A 19,448-nucleotide genomic window follows, 5' to 3' on the forward strand; every position below is an offset into this window, starting at 1 on the left:
ATTAACAATTTTACAAATCTTTTTACCATAGCACCACAATGCCAGACTGGCCAACACCATCGACTTCTATTGATAATATGTATTTTATTTTATTTTTATTTTTGATTTCAAATTTGGTTACATTTTATTTTAAGGTGTCATTGTTACTGTGTGACTATTTATTGAACAACTGAGGAATATTAATTCATCATATATTAATGTAGTTACTATATGTATTAATGTATTACACTGGACAAGCCAAATGCATATGTTTAAGTGTTAAGTAAAACATGTGACGGATAGAACAACGATACCGGGAAATGTTTTTTATTTATCCTTAAAAAAAGACCAAAAAGTATCACAATAGTTTCTGTGACCGAATACATTTTGGTAACACTTAAGTTTAAGTAAATATTCACCCCATTTACTACTCGCTTATTACCTGCCTATTGTTACAATATTAACTCTTTATTAGCACTTATAAAGTATGATCTTATTTTAAATCCCTTATCCTACCAAATACTAGGGATGCAATGATTAACCAATTTCACTATTAACTGCAATTTCATTTGTCATGGTTAATTAATCGTAAAGGTTTCTCAGCATCGCGTTTCTGCAAGAAACAAAACTGCTTCAACTGAACAAAGTTAAGCCAACTGTGCACAAGTTCTGAGCTTGTACACAGTGGCATATTAACTATGGCTAAAGCTTTTAATGAAGGGATATTCACATATTTTGCCTTTTTGGTGCCCAAGTTTGTTATTTCCAATGGAGGCGCTGCATGCATTGTGGCTCACACTTTCCAGGTACACCTACTGTAGTTGAAAGAATGTAGCGAGCACACCGCAAGTCACATGACACGAACTGGACCGTTCAGCTTCATACTTTGTATGGAATATACACATTTATACTCCAAAAAGAAAAATACCAAACCGTTTTGTAATATAGTTGATCAAAAGTGCCTTTCAGACAGATTTTCAGCAGCCTTTGACTACATTTATTCTCTTAAAAAGGGAAATACTTAGCTAATAGCTTAGATTTACATTAGAAAAATACTATTTTTTATTTATTCCAATTTTATATTGAATTTTTTATTCATTGTTCTGTCATTTAATTTTTAGTGTAAAACTATTACTTCTGTTTAAATGCTGAAACATTTTTTTGCCACTTTTTTGCCACTTTTTTCACGTATTTTTAAGAAATAGACTACTGTTTGTTTTTAATAATTATTTTGTGCTGTATTATTTGGTTACTGAGCAAAAATAAAAACACCTTAAAATATAAGGTGTTTTCATGTGGTTTTCTAAACTAGGTGTTTTGAACCTAAGGAATACATAATAATCATGATAACCGTAAAACCGTGATTATTCCTCAAACTATAATTGTACAACCAAAATCTATAACCGTTGCATCCCTACCAAATACATAACCCCAACTACAACCTTACTAACTATTAATAAGTAGCTAATTAGTAGTTTATTGAGCTAAAAATCTTAGATATTTGCTTGTTAATAGCATGGATTATACACTAAAATAAAGTGTGACCTAAAATTTTTAAAATAACTCTTTAAAGTTTAACCAGTATAATTCATGTGTGATTACTTTTTTTGCTTAAATCCTTTTTTTAAATAAGCAAAACATGGGACAACATGAAATTATTCTTGTGGCAATCGACATTCTGCAACTAATGCTGTCGGTTGAACTTAACTTGTTTGGAAACCCGCAATAACACATTTAATAGTGTTGCTGCTTGTATCATTTGCAATTAGAACACGAGAACACAGCACAGCATTATTGCAGCTCCCCTCCCAACCCGCACCAACCTTGTCTGCCCTTGCTGTCCCAAAATACACAAAGAATAAACTCTCACACACAATCTCTGCGTGCCCCAAGTGACATACAGCACATTGTGTGATTTTCTGAGTTTGCTCTCTCAACATTTATAGCCATTGGCAGTACTGACAGAAGAATAGCCTGAGCGCGCTGCCAGATGAAGATGTTTTTTTGTCCCTCTGGCTACATGCCTCCGGGCTCAGGTTTCTTTTGTTGCGAACCACCGAGATGTCCCAGCGGCACCCTGGTTTGCCCCTTCTTCACACCCCATTCATTCAACTGAGCTGATTCTCACCTTGCTCTCACCTTAACACAGATGAGCCGAGGCCACAATGTTCTCCTGACTTTGTCCTTTTGCATCTTTTAACCCATCATCTCAGATGGTGCTTGGACATCAATACCATTTTCTAATGCGAGACGGGTGGTTTTGCGCTGTTTGCGGTCATTAGTGAGACATGGTCACTCAACCAGGACTCATTGTGTTTGGAATCTGTCTGAAATATCTAATGTCGCATTTTCTCATTGCACAGCAGATATTTCTTTTGTACCCTTTTATATGATGTTGGAGTTACTTCAGTATTGTATTGTATACATGTAATTATTTACTAACTGTCAATTTTCTATATTTTTTAAGTTATGTTATGTTTTAAATATATTATTTGTTGATTATTTAATAAGTTGTTAACATGAAGTAGACTTGTCTTTGAGACTATCCTGCTTTGTGACATGTTTACTTGGTAGAAAAATAATATTTTAAATGGAACTTTGGTCTCACGATATTTTAATATAAAGTTCATGCTATTAACAAGCTTTTAATTTAGACTTTTAGCTCAATAAACTACTAATTAGCTGCTTATTAACAGTTTGTATGGTAGTAGTTGGGTTTAGGTATTGGGTAGGATTAGGAATGTAAAATAAACAGGTAATATCCAATGATCTAATACAGATTTGTGTTATTATCTTAATCATACGCAAGTAATAAGCCAGACTTCATGTTTTATTGTTATGCAGATTTAATTACTTAAAATGAATCTGCGATCAATTGTTCTAAAAAAAATGTATTTGTCACACCACAGGACCATTTAAAAATAGAGATAAAACAAAAGGGAAACAGAGATTAAATTAATGGAGAAAAGTTCATTTATTTAGATTTTTATTTGCATTTTTGACAATAAAAATTATTTATTTATTTGTTTATTTGTTTATTTTTCTTTAGGTCCTTTCAAAATATTTAACAGCCCCCTCATAATGTGATTATAATGAGATATTGGCTATACATGATGATTAAGATTGACTTATTTTAAAGTTGCAGTATGTAAGTTTGACACCCAGAGGTTGAACTAGATATTGCACTCCTGTTTCAAAACACAAGCAAGTGTAGGTTGCCAGATTGAGGATTAACTGGAGTGTCTGACCATTGAGCCTAAAGGCTGCTTTAAGTTGTGTTTTGAATAAAATACAACAGTCTGCTATAGAAGGAATATTTCCTATATTAAAAGCAGTTTTTGTTCTAACCAACACCAGAAATGTAAATTTTTTAAATGGGCGTCTTCTATTTCTTGCAGCTGAACAACAGAAAACTGACAATGATCACCTCAAGTACACCTCATGTGCTTTATTCAGTGTTAAATGCTAGTAATGTGAGTTTGAATGCCCTTTTACATGATATTTATTACCATACTACTAAAAGCAGCATGAGATAGTTCACCTCAGATCTTGAAAAGTTTTGAAAATAGTTTTGAATTTAACTGTTACTCCTAACACCTAATGTTTAATATTTAAATTATTTGCTAATTAATAACCACCTCATGCGGAACTTTAAATCTTTAAATCTCATTTCTGAGGCTGCTTTACTGTCCACCGGACAGTAAAGACAGACGTTCCAGCATGGAAATCCCATTCTCAAAGCTGAATATCTGACTTAAGCATTGTTTTTCAGATAAACAAGTATATTCACTTAGCATGTTTCTTAAATATCTGCAAACATATTATGGTACTTTTATGCTTTAGAACAGTCCAAAACCTACATACAGCACCTTTAAGTAAAATTCTCTAAACTGTGACGTAAGCACAGTATCTGGATTTTACTGTTCTAATTAAAGTGCACACATTTACACATACATATATCATAACATAATACTGTCATTGTTACTGTCAAATTTTTGTTCATTGTTGCGTTAGCGGTGCACGTTAACATTTGTTTGTGGTCATTTATCAGGATTGTGTTTGTTAATGATTGCCTATTTTCATGTCCTAATTAAAATTTGGATTTTCTTTTGTCTCTTTCAGTTTAAGAGATATGTGGCCAAGATGCGTGGTAAGAGCAGCACATATAAGAAAAAGCGTCAGGAGATAGCTGAGCTGAAGGCAGAGTATGGTGTGCTACAGAGAACCGAAGAGATCCTAAGAGAACGACACACAGCTGGACAACAGCAGCTGGTAATATCACACATCTTTTTTCTCTGTCCATAAGGCCGGCAAATATTTCGATTTCCTCAAAGTTTTTTAAGCCAAGCACCACAGTTTTACCTAAAAAAGTTTTCCAGTGTTTTGGTGTAGAAGAAAAGTCACCTACACCTTACATAGTCATAGGGTGAGTAATTAAAAGTCTGCGTGAACCGGAATTTGCTGAGATATTTATTTCGTGTTGATGTACTTCTAACTGATACGGAATATTCAGTAGGAGGCGGGGCTTTCCCTCACAGCAAACTAATGAGTATTATTAATATGCAGTTGCCATGAAAGCCCTCAGGTTGATGTCAACAGAAGCCACAGCAATGCAGAAGCAAATGGTCAGACTTTAATGGAAGATTATTAAAACAAACTTTTTTTTTCAGTGGATTAACTTGCACAGATTAATTATTCACCTTAATAATAACAAAAAATGAGCTAGCAAACTTTTTTCAAGCCAAGGACCACAGTTTTAGCTAAAAATTTTCTTCAGTGTTTTGGCTCAGAAGAAAAGTCACCTACACCTTACATAACCAAAGGGTAAGTAATTTAAAGTCAGCGTGAACTAGGAGTTGCTGTGACATATATTTCAGTTTGTTGATGTTTTTCCAACTGAAACAGAATATTGAGTAGGAGGCGGAGCTGTCCCTCATAGCAAACTAATGGGTATTAAAATGTAGTTGCTTTGGAAGCCCTCAGGTTGATGTCAACAGAAGGACCACCACACCAGATGCAGAAGCTAATGGTCAGACTTTAATTGGAGATTACAAAAACAAGCAAATTTTTTCAGTGGATTAACTTGCATAGATTAATTATTCACCTAAGAACTAACAAAAAAATGAGCTAGCAAGCTTTTTTCAAGCCAAGCACCACAGTTTTAGCTAAAAATGTTCTTCAGTGTTTAGGGGTAGAAGAAAAGTCATCTACACCTCAAATAGCCAGATGGTAAGCAATTAAAAGTCTGCGTGAACTGGTAGCTGCTGAGACATTTATTTCAGTATGTTCAAGTATTTTCAACTGAAACTGAATATTGAGTTGGAGGTGGGGCTTTCCCTTATATTAAACTAATGGGTATTAATATGCAGTTGCCATGGAGGCCCTAAAGTCAACAGAAGGACGGCCACACCAATGCAGAAGCAAATGGTCAGATTTTAATTGTAGATTATTAAAACAAACTATTCTTTGTGGATTAATATTAATAACTCCAAATGTGAATTACCAATTAATTAAATATTACTGAAACAAACCAATTTTTTAGTGGATTTACTTGCACAGATTAATTATTCACCTTAAGAATGACAAAAAAATGGTAAATTTAGATTTCAAGCCAAGTTAAACAGCAAATTCCTCTTCTTGGGTATAAAATCCAGGATATCCTGGATTATCCCTATCCACTATCCCTATAGTTGTTATCGTTTTCCCTATACGGCATTCTTTACATTAAAAATTGTATTATTAAATACAATGTTAAAAATCAATATTAAATACGATATTAAAAATTAATATTAAATACAATATTAAAAATTGATATTAAAATCTATATTAAGCATGATTTTTCTATATTAAATATGATTTTTATATGATATTAAAATCAATATTAAATACGATATTAAAAATCGTATTACAGTATTATCATTGCAATTCAATTTCTGCATCAATTAAAACTTCATTTAAACTCCTTTACTTTCTTTAAATAGTGTACAACCCATTTTGATGCCAACCGATGTTCTGGTTGCATCTATCAGCATATCATTTCAACATCTTATACGCACTGACACATAATCTACCTTCCCTGTACCCATCCCCTGTCTATTCAAATTGTGTTAACGCTGAAGTTACAACACCTTCCTGGAAATGACTTCACACCTCTGAGCCCTCCCTCGGACTGACTTGCTGATAGCCCATTTGACGCAGAAAGGCTGAGCTCGGGCTATTTGTGAGATGACATTTGCTCCCTGTCTGCATCCCATGCTGTTATTTTTCGAGTAGGGGAATTTTCCTCCTCCGTTTGCGGTTGGTTTGCAGGAGCCTGGGCCACCCGTCCGGTTGGCACCTGATCCTCTGTTCCCCTCAGACAGCCTGGGCATCAGTTAAACTCCTGCCAACACACTCGTCCCACATGTCATTTCATGTGCAAAGTGCATCTGTATCAAGACTATTACAGATACATCAGTCAGTAAAGTCTGTCCTCACATCTAGTGTCATGGAAAATGATTGTACGCACTAGAAACCAAGGAACTGGTTACTGTACTGTTTTGGCTTCTGTTGGTAATCTCACTGTTTGTCTCTGTACATATTAATTGGCCTGAAGTGTTGTACTGACAATTAGAATACTGTAGCAACATGCCTAGTAAACTCTTGTAGCCTTATATCCCACTGAACTAAATGTTTTAGTCGTGTTTCTAGTTTAAATATTAAAATAAGATTCTAGACAAGTAAAGATATTGTTTTGATTTCAATAATAATAAGTCAGAATTAACTGAGCTTTTAACAATGTTCATACGGTCATGGAAAACCTGAAAAGCTTTTTCAGGCCTGGAAAGGTTTTGGAAAAAAAGAAAAACCCACTAAGTTTTGGAAAAGTCATGGAAATTATTCATTAATTTATTAATTTTCCTTTGACTTAGTCCCTTATTCATCAGGGGTCGCCACAGTGGAATGAACCACCAACTACTTTGTTTTACATATGTTTATGTATATGTTTTACTCAGTGGATGCCCTTCCAGCTGCAGCCCAGTACTGGGAAACACCCATACATTTGCATTCACGCACATTCATACACTATGGCCAATTTTGTTTACCCAATTCACCTATAGTGCATGTCTTTGGACTGTGAGGGAAAACGGAGCACCCGGAGGAAACACATGGCAACACAGGAAGAACATGCAAACCCCACACAGCCGGGACCCAACTGTCGCCTTCTTGCTGTGGGGAGACAGTTCTAACCACTGAGCCACCATGCCGCATCATGGAAATTAGTTTAACAAATATTTGTATACTTGAATATAGGTTAGTCATCGTTACTTCTTTTCTGTCCTTGCTCTCACATTATTAGTGCTGTGTAAGTTTTATCTAAACAAATAGATATAAAAAATAATTTAAACTAAAGGGATTGTTGCGTGTTTTATGATATGCTGTAATAAATTTGAAAGTGCATTGTTTTTCATATTACTTACCATTCACACCTAGACAATGAATTAAACATTAGGTCATGAAAATTTACTTGAAAAATTATAGAATTTTAGTACAAAAAATATGTGTAAACCCTGATTTTTCTTTAAACAAGCAAAGTAATCTGCCAGTGGGGTAAGTAAAATAATCTTGTTTTTGGTTTGAAATAAGTATATTTTACTTACCCCATGGGCAGATAATTTATCTTGTTTTAAAGGGCACCTATGATGAAAATCATCTTTTGTAAGCTGTTTGGACAGAACTGTGTGTAGGTATAGTATGTCCACAGTCATATTGGAGTGATTTAAACACAATAAGTCTCTTTGTAAATTTCCTGAAGTTAAAATACTATCCAAATCCCTCCCATTTTGAGGCCCACCACAACGTGAGGTAGTAATGTTGTTTCCCCGCCCATCAAATTGATTGACAGCTGCGTATTAACATGTCTCCGTTGTACGAGAATAATCATATTCACAAGACAGGACGTGCACAAAGCAACTGAAATTAAAAGATCTGTTCAGCTTGCTGATCATCAATCATTATCAAATGTGATCAAGAATGAGTTCAACAAGTTTAAAACGTTTTTTACAGTGCATCTTCGTAATAAGGACAGTAAAATGTCTACGTAATTCAACACCATGGCCGCATAGTGTCAGTTCAATTATAAAAGTAGACGCTTCAATCCCGGTTTGTGGACAAGAAATCAAGTTTATTTTGTACATTAACATAGCTGATATTCATACAGCAGTGGATATTGACAAATATGACAGGATACATGCTACGCAAAAACGTGTGTGCTCGTTTTTATAACTTCATATCGACATTGTGTGTGACTCATCTTTGTAGAGAGGCTTGAATCAACCCCACAACAAAATTTATCAAATTTTACAGTTGGGAAGGGTCTTACTGTAGTGAGGGAGATCTGCTTCATTCTTGTCTGTCACTGTCTGTTTATGTACGTGCTGGTTTACGGCTCTGACACATACGTGAAAACCAGCTCATTTGCAATAAAGGCAAAGGCAACAAAAACAGCTACAATTTGATAACAGCTTAAATTTCCCAGATTTAAAAAGGTATAGTAAATAATCAGATGGGTATTTTGTGCTTAAACCTTGCAGACACATTCTGGAGACAAAAAAACTTACCTAAAATCTTGAAAAAGGGGGTAAAATAGGTGCCCTTCAAGAAAAAACAATTTTTTTTTTTCTAAAGACAAAAAAATAATTGTACTTGTCTAGAAAATGCTTTTTAATTTAAGTAATGTTTAAAATTTAGACTTGAATCAAAAACTTAAAGTTTTAAAAGCATTTTTTGCAGTGCATCCCCTTTGACACACCCTAGCAACCACCCGAGCACTCTAGCCATCTGTCTAGCAGTAGCAAAACACTTTGCTCTAGCAACCAGCCAAAACACTCTACAGTAGCAACCAGTCAGAAAAATTGTACTATCTGTTTGTAACACCCTAACAACCAGACAATCGCCCTAGAAATGCTCTAGCATCCAGGCAAAAAAGGCAACCACCTAGAATGAAATCCTCTGACTATCGGGGCTCTCTACTAGCGGGGCTTCCAGCTAACTCTATCAAGCCTCTTCAGCAGCTCCAGAACGCAACAGCACGAGTGGTCTTTAATGAACCTAAAAGAGCACATGTCACTCCACTCCTCATCCGTTTGCACTGGCTGCCAGTTGCTGCTCGCATCAAATTCAAAGCTCTGATGTTTGCCTACAAAACGACTTCTGGCTTTGCTCCTTCTTATCTGCTCTCACTTCTGCAGATCTATGTGCGCTCCAGAAACTTGCGTTCTGTGAATGAACGACGCCTCGTGGTTCCATCCCAAAGAGGGAAGAGATCACTTTCCCGAACGCTCGCGTTCAATCTGCCCAGTTGGTGGAATGAACTCCCTAACTGCATCAGAACGGCACAGTCACTCGCTGTTTACAAGAAACGACTAAAAACTCAACTATTTAGTCTCCCCTTTACTTCCTAATCTGCAATTGCCTCTCTGTATAACCACTAACTGTAATCAAAAAGAAAAAAAAAAATTACTAATACTTTCCTTCTTAGACTTTACAGACCTGAAACTTGCCTATAGCACTTATTCATTGTTGCTCTTATAGTTGTGTAAATTGTTTCTTTGTCCTCATTTGTAAGTCGCTTTGGATAAAAGCATTTGCTAAATGACTAAATGTAAATGTAACCATCTGCCCAGCAACGCCCTAACAACCAGCCAGAATACACTAGCAATGCACTTCCATCCAGACAGAATATCCTAGCAACTACTTTGAAAGCTTTATTTTACTATCAACATCCTAACAACCAGCCAGAAAACCCTAGCATATCCTAAGAACCACCTGGAATATTTTTTTCTGTCTGCCTAGCAACATCCTAACAACAAACCAGAAAGTGCTAGCAATGCTCTTGTCTTGTACCACTGCATTCATCATTTTTACAAGCTTCCTCTTTTTCCCTGACTAGTCTAAATGTCTAAAATGTCTAGATGAAAGCAAGTTGAGTCATATTGAAGTGTCAGAATGGGATTAGTCATGTAATATTCCCAGGATATAGTGCTCAGCACATTTCTGGCCTATTATAAAACCAAAGGGCATTAGTTTGAGCCTGACCTGTAAAGTTCCCTCAGTAGAGAATAATGTATTTGTGACTTTGAGTATTAGATGTCTATAGACATACAGCAGTATTCAGTAATTTAATTAATTAATTAATTAAATAATTCATTCATTCATTCATTCATTCATTCATTCATTTTCCTTCGGCTTAGTCCCTTATTTATCAGGGGTCACTACAGCGGAATGAACCAGCAACCATCCCAACATATGTTTTACACAATTGATGCCCTTTCAGCCGCATTCCAGTACTGAGAAACACCAACACACTCTCACATTCACACACACACACTCATACACGACGACCAATTTCGTTTACACAATTAACCTATAGCACATGTCTTTGGACTGAGGGGGAACCGGATCACCCAGAGGAAACTTACGCAAACACTGGGAGAACATGCAAACTCCACACAGAAATGCCAACTGACCCAGTTGGGACTTGAACCAGCGACCTTGTTGCTGTGAGGCGACAGTGCTAACCACTGAGCCACATAATGAACATGCACAATATTGATTTTGTGGCTTATGACTTCCGGTTTTGTGAAGATGCTCGTTGTCTAAGCTCCGTGTTATTACATGTAATTTCTTCGTAAATACCCTGATTTACCAGTGTACCCAATTCGTGGTCATTGTTTTTTATTCAGAGTACACGTCTTCGAACGATCCATTTGAAATGAGCAAATTCATGAAGACTGGTGGCAAACAGCAGACTCAAGTTCAACATGCTTATTCCTGTCAGGAAAGCAGCGCTATGGCAGCGGGGTTAAGTTGGTTTTGTTTTCGATAATCCTGACACATTCAGTAATAGACGGCAAGAACTCAAAAACCTCTTACCCTAAAAGATCTTAACTGTGTTTCCTAACCCAGCTCAAAAAGGCAGATAACGAACCCGCATCATCGCAGCTCACAGTTAAGTCTCTTGTCAAGGAGCTTGAAAAGTTTAGAAAGGACATGACTGGGGAATTTGTCACACTTTTAAATAAGTCTCTGAAACCAATCCGCTTTTCAGTCGAACCTTCGGTGCATCACAAGTAGCAACGATCGCGATAGAAGTGAGCCTTTCAGACCACAGCGACTGAATAATTCAGCTCGAAAATGAAGTAAATGTTCTTCAATTAATGCTGACTAACACAGATAAGGAAAACATTGCTCTCAAGGCCAACATCAAGGACCTAGTGTCTTGCTTAAAGTGCCAAAATATATGAATTGTAAGGTAACTAGAAGAAATCCAAGAGAAAGAACGCAAGGGGGAGTATATGATCAACCTGCCCTCTGATCTTCTGAGCAGAATCGCCAAAACTGGATCTCATTTACACGAGCCCCCGTTTAAGAGGTGGTTTCACTTTCTCTAGAGACTTTTTGTGCGCGTCTATATTTGGTAAATAACAAACTCATTGAGCTGATGAAAATAACGTGCGCATGCTTCTGACATCCAATTTTTTCAGAAACAGACAAACGTGAGACCGAAGTGCAAAAAAACAAAGGAGCAAATGATTCTTTCAGCAACTTAAAACATGAACAAACTGCCATGTTTAATTATCATTATTGCCTTTTGGACTATTATGAACTTGGAATGACAAGGTGTTAACATTCCATGTGCTGGTGAAGAATAAAAATGAGAGGTTTGTACTGACTGTGTATGTTTCATATTGTTTATGAACCCAAATAAGACGTAAAAGTATGTTTTGAGTAATTTTGTTTTGTACTGTAATTGGTAACATTTCAGAGACTGTAAGGATCTGTATGGTTTCATATATATACATATATATATATATATATATATATATGTGTGTGTGTGTGTGTGTGTATTCTTTGGCAGTGGACACACAAGCCTGATAAAAGTGACCCGTACTGTACTGTACCGTACCAAACTGAACAGAACAGTTCTATGAACTCTCTGAACAGTTCTCGGAACTAAGAACAGTTCTTAGTGGATACGAGGCATATGACTCAAAATCACATCAGGGTGGATCCAAACATCCCCAACAGCACAGAAGGCTTAAATATGACACTAAACATGTCGAAACACAGCAGGATAACATGAAACAACACTCTTTCATATATCAGAAAGCAATCAGTACTTTCTAAACCAATAATCACATTAATATTGGCCTCTATTGGCTACCTATGACATCCCTGCTTAGCATTGTTTTATTAAGAAAAGTCATTTGAGATTCATATCCCTTAATTACATCTGACAAAATTGAATGAAAATATTTTTATTTAAGGTCAATTTGGAGTTCATTACAAGGTTGTTGACGCAATTGTGGTACAGATCTTGTTTGATTTGTCGCAGCTTAAATGCTTTGCAGTAGCGCTGATTGTTTACTCTTTGCGAATACCATTACAGTAAGTAATCTAATCAAATCGACAAGGCGAATAAACATTTGTTCTATTTCTGCCGTTTGTGTGTGTGTGTTCTGGTGTACAGCAATCTCTGGAGGCTCAGCGGGGAATCTCAGGCTACAGCGATACTCAGGAGGAGTTGGAGAGAGTTTCTGCTATCAAGAGCGAGCTGGATGAGATGAAGGGAAGAACACTGGATGACATGTCTGAAATGGTGAGATGGAAGATGATGCACTTGCTTATTTGCTGAAGTGTGGCTCTTTGGGGTTTGATAGATTGTTTGTTTGTTTCCCCTTTATTGGCCCAGAATGGAATTTTGCCTTTAACACTGGTGACATAAATACAACCAGTTAAAACACACACATAATAACAGCACACAATCAATTGCAATTTTTTTTTAAAACTAACCCATATATTCTCATTGACTAACGATCTGATTGAAGCCCTATGGAGCGAGTATTTACAAGTGTTGAGTCCTGTGAAGGAGCTCCAGATGGAAACTTTTGTTTTGTGTTTACCTTATGACTTAAGTTGTTATATGTCTGCCGGTTCCCTTCTCTGAATGAACGAGTTTGAACTACAAAACACCCACAAAGACACTTGACACAGAGGAACATCAAACCCCAGTGCCAGCTAGCCATTCGGAAGTGTTATTGCAGAGTAAAACTAACACCACGCAGAAGTATGAACACACAGCTACTCACAATGCAGGCCGTAGGTCACGTCGATTACTCGAAGCAGAAGTATAAATCAGCCTTAAGTCATTTCAGAGGTCGCCACAGCGGAATGAACCGCCAACTTATCCAGCAAAAGTTTTACACATCAGATGCCCTTTCAGCTGCAACCTAGTACTGGGAAACACCCATTCACACACACAATCATACACTACGGACAATTTTTTTCATCCAATTCACCTGCGCATGTCTTTGGATTGTATAGGGAAACCAGGTTGTTGCTAGATCGGATATGGATGTGGCCAGAAATTAATTTGAATTATTTATATTATTTATTAAATTTCCCATTTATTGTATTTTATTACTGTCTACCCCAACCCTAAATCCAACTGTCACAGTAATGTAAAAACCGTAGTTGTACCAAGAATTATTTATGCTATTTCTTAAATGACCAAAAATTTTTATTTTTTTAACAGTTACCACTAACCCTAAACCCAACCGTCACAGTACTATAAAAATATTAATTATTATTATACAGTGTCATAAAAAATGCTGCTATAATGATGTGTGTATTGCACTTCTGGCCAGCCGCGTATCCAGTCTAGACTTTAACGGGAAACTGGAGCACTCAGAGGAAACCCACGCAAACACGGGGAGTACCTGCAAACTTCACATAGAAACGCAAACTGGTCAAGCCAGGGCTCAAACCAGCGACCTTCTTGCTGTGCGGTGACAGTGCTAACCACTGAGCCACCGTGTTGCCCCTGTATATGCTTGAAATAAAAGATATTACAAGCTTAAATTAATACATTAAAACAAACATACTATACAAATGAAATATATAGTGCTTTGATGTTTTCTAAAGAGTATCAGTTGACGTACAGTAACAAAATAATCAAATGTAAAATAACACTGTTGGGTGACGCAGTGGCGCAGTAGCTAGCGCTCTCGCCTCACAGCAAGAAGGTCGCTGGTTTGAGCCTCGGCTGGGTCAGTTGGCATTTCTGTGTGAAGTTTGCTTGTTCTCCCGCGTTCGCGTGGGTTTCCTCCGGGTGATCTGGTCTCCTCCACTAGTCCAAAGACATGCGGTACATGTGAATTGGGTAAGCTAAAATTGTCCGCAGTGTATGAGTGTGAATGAGAATTTCTGGGTGTTTCCCAGATCCCAGTGATGGGTTGCAGCTGGAAGGGCATCCGCTGTGTAAAACATATGCTGGAGAAGTTGGCGGTTCATTCCGCTGTGGCGACCCCAGATTAATAAAGCAACCAAGCTGAAAGGAAAAGGAATGAATGAATGAATGAATGAATGAATGAATGAATGAATGAAAATAACACTGTATACAGCAGGGGTCACCAACCCTGTTCCTGGAGAGCTACCTTTCTGCAGAATTCAGTCCCAACCCTGATCAAACACACCTGAACCAATTAAAAGTACCTATAGCAGCACTTGATAATTACAAACAGGTGTGATTGATCAGGGTTGCAACTGAAATGTGCAGGAAGGTAGCTCTCCAGGAACAGGGTTGGTGACCCCTGATATACAGTTTAGTCAACATTTGAAGTGAATCAAAATCACCACAAAAATCAAAGTTGTCCTAAAGCTGTTCAACAACATCCATTCTTGTTTGATCCTCTTTTTTTTAATCCACTTCAAATGTTGACTACTGTCTTTAATGTATAAATAGATACAACTAATCTCTGTTAAAGCTAAAAATTGAATTATTTCTTATGCACAAATTAATTTTAAATTAAAAAATAAATATTTAAATTTAAATTATAATCCCAACTTACCATTGCAGATACTGTGATGTAAAGTAACTAGTGCAGATTCATACATTGCGATATCCATGCTAAAATAATACATTGTGCAGCCCTATTCTGTGATACTAAAGGCTTAAGCAATGATGCTGAAAATGCAGCTTTGCATCACAAAAAATAAATTACATTTTAAAACATGTAAATGTCGAACATAGTGACTTTTAATTTTTAAAATATGTCACAACATTAGTGTTGTATGTTCCTTTAAATTAAAATAGTGTATTGTTCTTGTGATTTCTTTAAGGTTGAAGTGTTTATTCCTTTAAAATGTATTAAATGATCATGACATAATCCTCAAAGTGTCATTTCATTTATGTTTAAAGTGTATATTAAGGAAATGCTTTAAACTGAATGTGTTTCTTGGACTCACTCATGTGTATGCGTTTGATTGATTCTCTTCTGGGTCATCATCCGTCATGAAGATTTGTGTTTATTTCAGGTAAAGAAGCTGAATTCAGTGATAGCAGAGAAGAAGTCTGCTCTATCTCCGCTGATAAAGGACCTGAGAGCTCTAAGACAGGAACACGCGGTGAGTGACTGTTTAGCATCAAGTGAGACACAAAGCCATTTGTTTCTCTCCTCTATACTGAGAATCACTCTCAACTACAAAGAGCCAATCAGCTTATCAGCTCAGTCAGAATTGCATTCTCTTTTGTTTTGCATGTTAAAACAGGAGCTCGCACCAGAGTACGAGGAGAAAAAGGCTCAGTATGAAACCTGTGCTGCAGGACTCGAGAGCAACAGATCCAAGCTGGAACAGGTATTTAGACAGGGTTGGGTTGCATTATTATTGAGACATGCTGGAAGAGAATGAAGAGTTGTCATTTGAATTCAAATCAAGAATTTAAATTAAATGAAGTGAAAATCAAAGTTTTTTTTTTATAGGTTTTATTATAAATGAATAATTTTTTATATGAATTACTTATTTACCCATGTGTTATACAGTTGATGTCAAAATTATTAGTCCTCTGGTGTTTTTTTATTCTTTTCTTTTTCAAATATTTCCCAAATTATGTTTAACAGAGCAAAGATTTTTTTACAATATTTCTTATAATATTTTTTCTTCTGGAGAAAAAGTGCAGTTCGGTTGAGCTTTGGCGCGGTACACAGTGTATGCAGAGTGAGTGCAAAGCTGAAGACCCTACGTCACTTTTAAGGGACTGATTCATATGAATTTATTAATAATTCTTACTTTTTAATGAACACGACCTGTCATGCCTTATCATAGATACAACCCCCTTGCTGCATGACAGCTGCCACCTTCAGCAAACCTCCTAATAACCGCAGCACAATGACTTTCATGAACATTTATGAGGGTCAAATGTGGTGGATCTGTTCAGCAAAATAATTGACTGTGTGTCTCTGCAAATCAAACGACTTAAAGTGAAGTTTCACAAACTAATTTTAAAAGAAGCACGTGATATGATTGTCTGCAGCTGGTCTCATCTACAATCATTAGTTAGCCAGATCAGATTAATCCAAACTCACTATAAGTAGCCTAGCAAGAATTTCTCCCTTGTCTTCGTTTACCAAAGAAATCCCCCATCCATCCCCTCTACCGCTTTCCTCCTTTACCACGGGGAGCTCTCGAGCAGGGCCGGCGCGTCCACCTAGGGTGGCAGAATCGAGAGTGCGGCGTCCCCGGCACTACCCTCACCACCCGCGCCATCAGTTATATCCGCATCTTGGGCGGCAAAATAGAGAGGGCGGCGTCCGCAACACTACCCTCACCACCCGCGCCCTCTTATATCCGCATCGAGGCTGGCGTCCGCGACACTACCCTCACCACCCTCACTTTAGGGTTGAGGGCGGCTTGACCATCCTTTGCCTTGAGCGGCAGTTCAGCTTGCTCCTACCCTGCTCTCGAGAACCACCTGATCTCGTACTTCCCTTACATGCTCTATCGACCAGCCGGGAGCCCAGAGCTCAATTATCTCCGAGCTCAGGGTTCACTCCCGGGACAGCATACTAAACCAACATAAGAGCATCGAGCAATATCTAAGTGTGAACTCTTGAAATAATACAAAACAATAGAACTAAAGCAATCTCCATTGTAAGGATTGAGAGGACTTCTCTTGCAAACTGAACAGTCGTATCATCAATGACGTAAGTGTGCTTGGGCTCGAAAGATAAAAATACAGTGTGGGTGAAGGGAAGGGGAGACAGTTCAAGGCAACTGTGCCTTATGTGAGTACACCCTAAGATATTCTGATGCTTTAGAAAATTTCGAATAGGTTTGTTATTTACTGTATGTTGTGCATGTCTAGCATCTGCTGTGTAAAACATATGCTGGATAAGTTGGCGGTTCATTCTGCTGTGGCGACCCCAGATTAATAGGGGAACAAGCTGAAAATAAAATGAATGAATGTATGTGCCTGTCCACTGGTAATTCTTCCTGCAAAATTAAGTGTTGCATTTTAAGTTTTTGCACTGTATTTCGAAATATCTTACAAAGACGTTACACTTGTTGAATTTATTTTAACCTCAAGTCTAATTTAGATTCAAAATCCTGTATGGCCAAATTGGCACAAATTCTAACTCACAAATCGTGGTGGTGAAATGTTATTTGCGTCATATGATATAAATATGAACATGCAGTGATTCAATCTCCTGATATTAAACAGGAAGTGAGAACACTCAGGGAAGAGACGGCACAGGAAGAAAGCCGATATCATCACATTAACTGCGAGAGAGAGGTAAAAAGCATCTTCCTCTTAGATGTCAGATGCTAGTCCTGTGCTTTTCTCTTACTCTTCTCTCGGCTTCTCTTCACAGATCATTGAGAGTCAAATTCAGAGAGCGGCAGAACAAAGCAAGATCAGTCAGTCAATGGACGTACAGGTGCGGAGGACGGCTCTCAGGTACGAAATTGGAGATATATCTCCTACAGATAAACCTGACATGCTTCATGACAAACAAATATTTCCAGACAGACTCTTTTCAGCTCACAGCTCTCAGCGCCTACCGCTCAGAACACTTGTTGTTTTTTTTCACGTCTTTTGTTTCAGTTATGCTTCAAGTGTCTATTCACCCATTCCTGATCCATCCCGCCCACACATTTGAAAAAGTTTAGCAGAAATTCTGATAAATGTGGAGGCGGGTGGTTGAGGATTTGAGCTGTTCACACAAAGGTTGTCGGTTCAATATGAAGTAAGAGTGACTCAACAATTGATGTAATCATAATAAGTCAGAAGTTCTCTTATCATTATTAGATTATATTTATTCCTTCCAGGTAGTGCAGTGACATTATATACTGACACATGATTAATAGAATTAACCAAGTGTGACATTAGGTGTAATTCACATGAAAATTTATGTTCAATTATGATTTTCACGACCTCATGTTGTTCAGAAATTTTAATTCAAAACAATTTATAAATGGCATGTAATATTCAGTTTTATTAAATTACAATTGTCAATTATACAATTTAACACAATTCAAATTCAGAACTGTATTATGTTTAATAACTTTATTATTTAATAATATTATGGTTTATTTACATTCATTTATTCATTTTCCTTCGGCTTAGTCCCTTATTTATCAGGGGTCGCCACAGCGGAATGAACTGCCAACTATTCCAGCATGTGTTTTATGCCACAGATGCTCTTTCAGCCACAACCCAGTACTGGGAAACACCCATACACTCTCATTCAGACACGCAGATACACTACGGCGAATTTAGTTAATCCAATTCGCCTAAGGCTGATTTATACTTTCGCCTGGCGCCGCATCGCGCAGCTTTGCTGAGTGCGCACGCACCTCACGAAACAGACAAAGCTTCTAGACTTGACTCATTCACCTTTGAGATATTCTTTATAACGACAGGGGATGGTCAAAAGGAACCCACTGTAAAGTCAGACTGATAAACATAGAAATAGAATGTTTCCGGAACTATGTTATATCATTACAATTATTAAAGCTTTTTAAACTAAATTTATTTGTAATATTGTTATTAAATATTTTAATTATTATAAAGATTTTTATAACCATTCAAGATTTTTAAAATCAAACTTTGATGGATCACTTTTTTTTGTACATATCGCTGACAGTTCCATTATAGTTTATTAAAATATGAATAACAAGAGAACATGGGTTGCTCTACAAATATATTGTTTATTATGGCAAGAATAAAAGCAGATATATATATTTATATACAGTTGAAGTCTATGTATATATAAGTCAGTTGAAGAGTTATTAGCCCCCCTGATTTATTAGTACACATTTCTAAACATAATAGTTTTAATAACTCATTTCTAATAACTGATTTCTTTTGTCTTTGCCATGATAACAGTAAATAATATTTTGCTAGATATATTTCAAGACACTTCTATACAGCTTAAAGTGACATTTAAAGGCTTAACTGGGTTAATTAGGTTAACTAGGCAGGTTAGGGTAATTAGGCAAGTTATTGTATAACGATGGTTTGTTCTATAGACTACCAAAAAAAATTATAACTTAAAGGGGCTAATAGTTTTGTCCTTAAATGGTGTTTAAAAAATTTAAAACTTTTATTTTAGCTTTTATTCTAGCTAAAATAAAACAGATAAGAC

General features: G+C 36.7%; 1 protein-coding gene across 2 annotated transcripts in view; it reads left to right on the forward strand.

Annotated features, from left to right (window-relative positions):
• The window catches only part of ift81 (intraflagellar transport 81 homolog), a 44,900-nt gene that overhangs the window by 20,843 nt on the left and 4,609 nt on the right, over window positions 1-19,448 (forward strand). For both annotated transcript variants that reach the window (XM_087263110.1, NM_001002313.1), the window contains 6 exon segments: window positions 4,102-4,251; window positions 12,491-12,619; window positions 15,337-15,426; window positions 15,571-15,657; window positions 17,522-17,593; window positions 17,673-17,758. In XM_087263110.1, the coding sequence (XP_087119236.1) occupies window positions 4,102-4,251; window positions 12,491-12,619; window positions 15,337-15,426; window positions 15,571-15,657; window positions 17,522-17,593; window positions 17,673-17,758 (614 nt within the window).

The sequence above is a fragment of the Danio rerio genome, chromosome 8 (genome assembly GCF_052040795.2).
Source record: "Danio rerio strain M-AB ecotype USA chromosome 8, GRCz13ab, whole genome shotgun sequence".
Taxonomy (NCBI): domain Eukaryota; kingdom Metazoa; phylum Chordata; class Actinopteri; order Cypriniformes; family Danionidae; genus Danio; species Danio rerio.